The sequence below is a fragment of the Triticum aestivum genome, chromosome 5B (genome assembly GCF_018294505.1).
Source record: "Triticum aestivum cultivar Chinese Spring chromosome 5B, IWGSC CS RefSeq v2.1, whole genome shotgun sequence".
Taxonomy (NCBI): Eukaryota; Viridiplantae; Streptophyta; class Magnoliopsida; order Poales; family Poaceae; genus Triticum; species Triticum aestivum.
The window spans coordinates 557909901-557919100 of record NC_057807.1 but is presented as its reverse complement, the minus strand read 5'-3'; the positions used below and the strand labels follow the sequence as shown (position 1 = coordinate 557919100).

General features: G+C 46.7%; 1 protein-coding gene across 1 annotated transcript; it reads right to left on the bottom strand.

Moving 5' to 3' along the window:
* Positions 1-312: 312 nt before the first annotated feature.
* On the bottom strand, positions 313-1383 carry LOC123116918 (probable glutathione S-transferase GSTU1). The gene is made up of 2 exons (XM_044537787.1): positions 1072-1383; positions 313-991 (listed from the first exon to the last, which is right to left on the bottom strand). Exons 1-2 carry the CDS (start codon positions 1378-1380, stop codon positions 638-640), a joined length of 663 nt encoding a protein of 220 aa, XP_044393722.1. The 5' UTR covers positions 1381-1383; the 3' UTR covers positions 313-637.
* Between the last annotated feature and the right edge of the window lie 7817 nt (positions 1384-9200).

Here is a 9200-nt window from a genome sequence, read left to right as displayed (position 1 = left end):
CTTTCTTGTTGACTTTAGCCAGCTCATACGCTCGAGCAGATAGATACCTTAATCATTGTCCTTCAAAAACGCTTTTATATTATGGGACGGAGGGAGTAATTCGAAACTTAAAATTTCAAATACGATGCCAAAAGGCATAACCGAAGAATAAGAAATGCAATTCAGAATTACGCAATGGTACAAAGTTCTTGCATGCAAGCAAGTTTATCCTCTGTCCACCGATTGATGGCATTTGTTCGGCAGCCTCGGAAGGAGCTTGATTGATTTCGCCGCAAACAAACTCACACACGCTGGAACGATTGGATGGCAATAAAACAGAACAACATGTGTCGTGCCTGTATTTTATTCCTTGATCCGGTACACAGATTACAGGGGCGGTACGGTCCATGAACGACGCTACTGAGAAACTAGAAATCAATCGCCGGCCGTGCACAGAGCACGGAGCCAGCAGTACCCAAACAAATAATAAAAGCACAAACGACTGAGACGGACGGAGGAAACAACAGTGCAGTCGACAAGGAGACGCACGATTGCACTTGCGCGCAGGCATGCAAGTGCTGATTGCCGGCCGGCCGGCCACCCGGCTAGCTTATTCTGCTCATCATACCGACGTACGCAGCTGGCGGATCGAGCAAAACTACTCGAGGCCAAAGTGCTTCCTCATGCCGCCCACGAACTGGTACACAGCCTCGGCGTCCGGCAGCGACTTGGCCACGCACTCGTTCTCCCCGATGCACCGCGCCGCCCAGGCCGTCAGCTTGGGGCACTCCTCCGCGATGCTGAACCCGCCGAGCCGCTCGTACGTCAGGAACCACGGGGTGAAGGTCACCAGCGCCACGTCCGCGTACCCGAGCGCGTCGCCGCCGAAGTAGGGCTTCTCGCCGAGCTCACCCTCCAGCGTCTTGAACACGCCCACCATCTCCTTCTTCCCCTCCTCCACGGCCGGCGCGCCCTTCGGCACCTTCCAGATCTTCCCGGCGCACTCCGGCATCTGCACGCACACACGAGTCATGATTTACGAGTTATGAGAGCAGCTTCGTATGCAGCTGAATCAGTGAATGTACACTCTACCTTGGTGTCCACGTAGGCGGCCCAGAAGCGGGCGTTGGCGCGCGCGTAGGCGTCGGCGGGGAGGAGCTGCGCGCCGGGGAACGCCTCGTCGATGAACTCGAGGATGACCAGGGACTCGCAGACGGCCTTGCCGTCGACAAGGAGGACGGGGACCTTGGCGTGGACGGGGTTGGACGACAGCAGCAGCGGGCCCTTGGTGAGCATGTTCTCGGCCGTCTCCTCGTACTCGACGCCCTTCTTCGCCAGCGCGATGCGCACCCTGTTTCCGAACGGACTGACGAAGCAGTTGAGAAGCTTCACGTCCGCCATTGCCTTAACGAGCTAGTTAATCAGGGTCTGGTTAAGGTTATGGGCTTATGGCGCGTGTTTGCGTTGGTGTTTTCTCGGCCGACTGGAGGCGTATATGTAGGGTGAGAATGCTGCATTGCACATTTGGTTGCGACCTCGTGAGAAACGTCTCCTCCCTTCGGTGTTTGTGTTTGCTTGTCCCTAGCTTTCTTCGGTGCAAGCTAGCAAGCAGGAATAAACATCAGTATATGTGCAGATCGGTTTCATCGAAGGACTGGCTTTGCTCACGTCGTTGAAATTTGTACGTTAATTTCTTAGAGATGGGGCCAGACGAGATTAGCTTTCTCGGTGTCGCTCCGGATGGCGTCATTTGTGCATGTACATCATGCTTCGGAGCCAGCTATGTTCTTTGTGATCTTGTCCGTGCAGCTAGCCGATGGAGGTAAGCTCAATGTAGGTATGCTTGCCTACATCAATATATCAGTGCTTGAGGTCAATATATCAATTTAGGTATTTTTATTGCTTTGAAGTTTTTTATCCTCGCTTAGGCATGACTTTGGTCTTTTATGACTTTGCTATTTACCGGCGTGTTTATTTGTGTGTGAATGTGATTGTGTTGGATGTGTAGATCCTAGCTATGCATATGCATGGGTGTGTGTTCATTGTGTTGTATCAACTTGATACTTCATTTGGAGTCAATAAAAGCAACCCTATGTCAAAAAATTCAGATCTGCCTCCTGGTATCTCAACATTCAACAGATTTTTTTTTGGGGAAATATCAACATTCAACATAGGTGCCAAAACTCCACCCTGGCCATATTGGGCCAAATGTCCATTCTGTAAACAAGTTAGCCGAAGAGCCTACCACGGCCTTCCCTCAAAAACAGCCCACAACAACCTAGTGTGTCTATGTTGGGAAGCGGATTTGTAGCACCTGGGTGCTCCACACCCCTATACGAACATTAAATTTAAAAAATACCAAGAAATTTGAAAAAAAATCCCAGATTTTGGGATATCAAACCTGGGTTCCCGATCTACTCCCGTGTAAAATTTCGTGAAAAAGTACCAGGAAATGTATTCGTGGCAAAAAAAGACAAAAATTTCCTATGTATAGAAAAAATTGTTTGACAGATTTTTGTTTGGACAGTATTTCCTTCGCCATGGATACGTTTTCTAGTATTTTTACATGAAATTTCACACAAGGGTAGATTGGGAACCCATGTTTGATATCCCCAAATTTCAGATTTTTTTTGATTTTTTTACATTTAATATTCATATAGGGGTGTGGGGCACCCAGGAGCTCATGTGTATTTTCCATCTATGTTGTTGATTGTGGAAAATGCTATTCTTCACTCAATGTGAAGGATAACCCCTGTAATACAATGGGGCGACTAGGTGGCTAAGATAGAGCGTAGCATGAGCATTTCATCTCTTTTTTTTTTCTTTCTGTCTGGCCGGTTTTTCGGAACTCCTATTGATCGCCATCACGCGCGACATCCTCCTCCTCCGACTAGCGATTGACGCGTTACGTGAAGGGGGGCAATTGAGCGGCGGCTAACACGCCTACTCCACCTTTGACTGGACATGTCTATAGTGCAAAGGAGATCAGGTGGCTGCCACACCACCTCCTACATGGTTGCCATCGCAAGAAGGAGATCAGTGGGAACAAATAGCCAATGTTCCCTCCTCATCATCCTTGTACCGTAGATGACTGCGTGCGGGAGGGGGTAAGATCAAGTGAGCGGTATTGGTATTACCTTTAAGAAGAAAGAAAATGAAATAAAAACTAAAACAAAATTACAATAATGAAGTTTCCTAAGAAAGAATAAATTAGTGTCACTAGTATTACCCTTTAAAATAAATAAATCAAAGAATGAAAAAATTTGCATACAATATACACAATAAATGTGCTTTTCAAGAATAAGCATATGATAGTGGAATTTTCACAAAAAGAATTTTCCCAAGAAGGAAATGAATTAGTGTGATTGATATTACTCTTAAAGAAGAAGAAATAAAATAATAAATAAAACAAAATAAAAACAATGAAGTTTTATAAGGAAAAATAAATTAGTGGCCTTGGTATTACCCTTTAAGAATAAAATAAAATAAATCAATAACTAAAATAATGAGGTTTTTGAAGGAAGAATGAGTTGGTTGCATTGATATTACCATTTATGAAGAAAGAAAACAAAAAAATTCTAAAACAAACAATGACAAAATTTTCACACAATATACATAATTGTTTTAAATGTGGAATAAATATATAATAGTGGGTTTTTTCGCAAAAAAAATTAAGAAGGGATGAATAATTGGCATTGGTACTACACTTAAAAGAAGAAAGAAAACAAAACAATAACTAAATCTAAATCAAAACAATAAAGTTGTATAAGGAACAATGAATTAGTTCTGTTGGTATTACCCTTTAAGAATAAAGATAATGAAAAAAGTTTAAAAAGATTGCACACATCTTTGCACTAAAATCGCACTTTTGTAGTATGCAAACAATAGTTATATAATAGTGTAATTTTTGCACATGTTGCATATTATTTGTGTGTATGCATTTACACTCATCCAACTCCCAAAAATACCTTTAAAACACAATAAAAACCAACTAATAAAAGGAGAAAAGCATAAAACCAGAAAACCAGAATAAAAACAAAGGAAAAGATGGATGGGCTGGACGGTATAAGTAATGGGCTCTTAGCCCAATAACAAACCGACTGACTGCTCAGTAAAAAAAGGCCCAAACTAGCTCATAGAAAAATCAAAACCTAAAAAAAAAAGCTCGTTGAACAATCCGAAAAAAAGCACAAGAATCACAGAGCAAGAATCAACGGTCAAGGGTTGCTCAATAAAAAAGAATCAACGGTCAAGGAATTGACTGACCCAATTTCAAAATTCAGGATTACATGTGTATAGCTAAAGTGCAAAACTTTGTACATGTGTCGCTTTCAGTCTTCTACTCCCTCCGTTCCAAATTACTTGTCTTAGATTTGTCTAGATACGGATGCATCTAGTACTAAAATGAGTCTAGATACATCCGTATCTAGACAAATCCAAGACAAGTAATTCGGAACGGAGGGAGTAGTAAATAAAGAAAACCATTTTCCTCTCGCTGCCCACGGCCGCATAAAATTTGTACAAAGCATCATACTGGAGTATATACGTACATGGATAGTGACACCCTACTGAGTACTCCTTAGTATATCTAGCTAGAGGTAGCTAATCAAGTCGCTAGTATATCTACTAGCACTTGCTTAATCCTTATAGTCGATCAGCAGACTGCTGCTTCCTGCTCGACCATGTCTCGGTTGAACCGCGTGATGAACTCCTCAACCTTCCGGTTGAGCTCCTCGTCGCTCAGCTGCCAATACTCGCGCTCCTCTGATGGCGGCACCTTGTCGGCCTCCTCTGTACCCAAGCACCGGGGCTTCATCTCTTGGACGGAGTCCTCATCTTGATCATCAGGTGTTACTGTAATCTGAGCCTGTGGTGTTGCCCACTGATCGCCTTCCACCATCGTTGCATCGCTCTTGTTGGCGCTAACTGGTTTGGGCGTTTCTTCTTCGTCGTCACGCTTACGAAGAACCGACGTATGGTCCGTGTCGGTTTTCGGCTTGCTCGCGGCACCTTCACCTTTGGTCAAAGCCAGCGCATGCCCCTCCGTGCCAGTGCATGATGACTGGTCACCACCTCCTACGATGACGCTAGTGGATATATCGACCGGCGCCCTTGGCTCATCGGGTGCCATCAGCGGCACCGACGTCGCGTCGCAGTAGTCCTCTTGGACTGTGGCCGCCGGCTGGAGACCGACGACGTCGGAGAGGTTGTCGTGGCCGTCGTCGTTGTACTGGTGGTGGGGGGCGGAGCTGAAGAAGAGCACGCCGGAGTCGGCGGCGATGATGGCGATGATGGAGTGGGACATGAGGAACCAGAAGGTGGAGTCCCTGGCGAGCGCGCACGGCGGCACGCGCAGCAGCGACAGGTAGATGATGGGCAGGGAGATCGCCAGCGCCGAGATGGAGACCTTGGCGATGGCCTGCGGCTGCGGCGCCCGCATGCTCGCCATGCCACTGCCAAACTACTTATTTGACCCTGAGCTAGCTAAGAAACCAGGTAGGCAGGCTTGTCAAATGCCGATCGAAGCTGCCTGTGACCCTGCCGGTTACATGTTGCACATTCGGCTGCCCTTTTATAGGGCCGAGCGTGGTTGTGTTTCAGCGTTTGGCCGTCGCGTGGTGGGTTTAACGATTGCTTTACGTGTCTCGGCTCTAGAGAGCACCGCTACTCCTACTTGGTAGGAGTGCGTTGCACTGGCGAATGGCGAGCTGGCGTGGTGAATGGCAAGGTGCGCGGTTTCTAGGGTAAAAAGAGCTCTCGGGTGGGCGCGTGCGTGCGTGCGTGCGTGCATTAGAATGGACGCGTACGTGATGCTTCATGAGAACTGAACTCCACCCATGCTACATCTCGCGTGCTGTCTAGCTATCAGAAATTAAACGGAAGCCCCTGATTCTGAAACAACCGCGGCCGTTCAATGGCGTGACTGTGACACGCCTAGCTAGCTTGTACGTACGGCTCAATCACTCGGCCACACTGATGGTGCTCAAGGGTAGCACCTGGCACAATTTCTTTTACTCTGAATTATACGGCCAACTCTGCAACAGGAGCAAGCCCACAAAAACTCAAGACTCATTGGGTTCAGTTAATTGCATGCGCGCCAGATGAATGGCACCAATCCAGATATCCCCTTGTTTCATCTTTGATGATCAATGCGTGAGCGTCACGGCATTTTTTCTTCTTCTGAAATGTGGCAAAAGACTTGCCATTTCATTGATTATGATAGGAGTTCGAACAAAGCCCGCAAATGGGAAAGAAGAAAGAAAAAGGTCACTCCCGCGGCATCAAATTACACAAATATTTTGCAACCGATGATACTCATAGGCCAGCCTCCTCCTTGATGTTTCACACTATGACCGTGGCGGGGCACTCTTGTTGCGGAACACCCTCGTGTTACTCTCATTCCACATTGCGCAAGAGACAGGCATCATGAGGGAAGTGATCTTATGATCGCCATGGCCCGCATAGAGGGCGATACTAAACCACCAATCTTTGATATAAATCCTAAAAAAAACAAATCTTTGATATAAGCCATGTGGTCGCCCACGCAATAGGCACCACCTCCACAAGCCCGAGCCAAGCCTTGATATTGTACCAAATTTTGACCGTGCATCTGCATTGGAAAGGGTGTGGCTAGGTCTAGACTTAACCAAGTCCCAATCAAGTGATATAACATGTAAGAAAGAAACAAAAAAATCTGAAAAGAAAATTTGCACAGATCTTAATGTAAGATCTCACAAATATAGAATCGAATAAGACATAACCAAGACTCGGTCGACTGAGATTTAGGAAGGCTGCATTGGAAAAGGAGGTGTGATGCCAGCTCCTAGACCCGGTTGCAAATGGGGCAAAGCCCACAATTAGGCCAGCCCTACGGTGCAATCTGTCGATCGTCCAAATCCTATCGTGGATCTCCAACCACACAAAGAATTTACACTTTGGGGGAGCCAAACCTTCCAGCCGGTCTTCAGTAGTGGTGTTATCGTGAGCCCCTCGAACTGAGCCTTGTAGGCTGAAGATGTGGAGCAGGAGCCATTGTAAATGGATTTCCAAGTGAGAGTGTCATCAGTGCCCGGGGTAAGCAACACAGCTGGAAGCATCTCCCGAAGATGGACAAACCCTGTGATGTGATCCACTGTAATACCTTGGCGAAAATCAATTTGAGAAATTCAGAAGTTATCCTAAAGCGCCTTCATAACTGAGCAACCCTTCTTCCTAGATATGTCATATATTTTTGGGGCGATGTGCCTCGGTCTCAAACCCTCAAGCCAAGATGACTCCCAAACCTTGGCCTTGTAGCCATCACCAATAGAAACCTAGTGGCAGCAACAAAGATAGCCCGGTCGTCATCATTACACGGGGTGCCCAAACCGATCCAATACTTGTCGGGATTAGACCACTCGAGCCAAAGCTAGTGGAGGCGGAGGACCTAGAGAATTTGGCTATGTTCAACATCCCAAGATCAACCAAGTGATTCAGTTAGCACGCCTACTTCTGATTAATCTTGCATTTCCCTCCAGAAACCTTGTCACAACCATCCCAAAAGTAAGCACGACGAAGGGAGTCAATCTTCTTCAGTACCTCTACAGGGAGGAGCAGCGGCGTAAGGTGGTAGATGGCAATAGCCGTAAGCATGGCCTAGACTAGGACCACACATCTGAAAGTGGCGGCATGATGGTCCATCCAAGGTGTGAGATTGGGGACAACCTTATCCTCGAAGTGTTAAAGTGTATCTGTTTCAGCCTATGCACCGATAGAGGTAAGCCAAGAAAGTGCAACGGGATGGTGGAGCGATTGGCTAGGAAGTGTTGTAAGGTGTTAGCAAGGTCGATATCAGCACAATGAATTGGAGCAACAAGGCTTTTGGTGCAATTGGTGATCAACATAGTGACCTCCCCGAACCCAGCAAAAGTGGTAACGAAGAACTAGACGTCCTCCTTGGTAGGATGTATGAAGACAGTTGCGTCATCAGCATAAAGGGATGCATGAATCATATTGGAGGTTCCCCTCAACTGCTATAGCTTGCCTTGCCTGGTGGCTTTGTTCAGAATGTGATGGAGCGGGTCAATGGGCTGAGCAAAAGAGAAGGCGATAACGGGTCCCCCTGATGAAGGACACAGCCGTGCTTGATAGGGTCATCTGCAATCCCATTGAGCAGGGCCCTCTAGGATGCCAAGGACAGGAGGGCCGAGACCCACCCATGGAACATCACAAGGAACCCAACGTGACTAAGAAAATCCATAAGAAGTCCCACTTTGACCGAGTCGGAGGCTTTTTAAATGTTAAGCTTGAAGAGAAGGGTCGGAGTCTTATTCCGGTGTAGGTGCATCGCAAGATTGAAAACATACATGAAGTTGTCATGAATGCTCCTCTTTTTTCATGAAAGCACTATGAGCATTGGAGAGAAGGTTGTTCGTGTGTGGTACGAGTTGGCAGGACATCCTCCAAGCAATAAGCTTTGCCACCGCATGAATGAGACTAATGGGTATAAAGTTAGAAATGTCCTCGACACCATCCTTCTTAGGGACAAGGGCAATGTTGGCGGAGTTCCGCCAATGGAAGTTGTGCGCATGCAAGTCACGGAATGGTTGATGGCCAACAAAATGTCATCCTTAATAGTGTCCCAACAAGACTTGAAATGCCCTGATGAAGCAATCTGGGCTCGGAGCCTTATCGCACGGAGCACTAAACACAACTGCTTTGGCCTCTCCTCACCGAAACAATCTCCCAAACTGCTCAGATCACAAACGGACATCGGAAGAATTCCTCATTGAAGTCGATGTTGCGTGGCGAGCCCCTGTTAATGAATGTTTTGAAATGGCTTAGGATGATATCTTTCTTGAGTTTGTGGTCCATGATGCGGCCGACATTGTGATTTAGACGATGGATGAAGTTTTTCCTTCTCCGATGGTCCCTTTGGGTGAAAGAAACGCGTGTTGGCATCACCAAGCATGAGGTTCTAAATCCTAGAGCATTTCCTCTTACAAGACCTCTCCAGGGTCTTAAGGCTAATAAATTTCCTTTTTATCCTTTTCGAATGTCCAATTCCTCCAGACTTAGCTCTCTGCTCTCCTGGGAAATATCAAGCTGCGGATGACCTCAGGAGCCATGTGGAGCCGCACCTTGGCTTTGGCGAAAAGGGTCCTACGCAAGCCTTGGACTCTCGCTATTGCGATTCAACTTATGGAAAAGCCTTTGATACGGATCCATATGGTCCGAGTGTT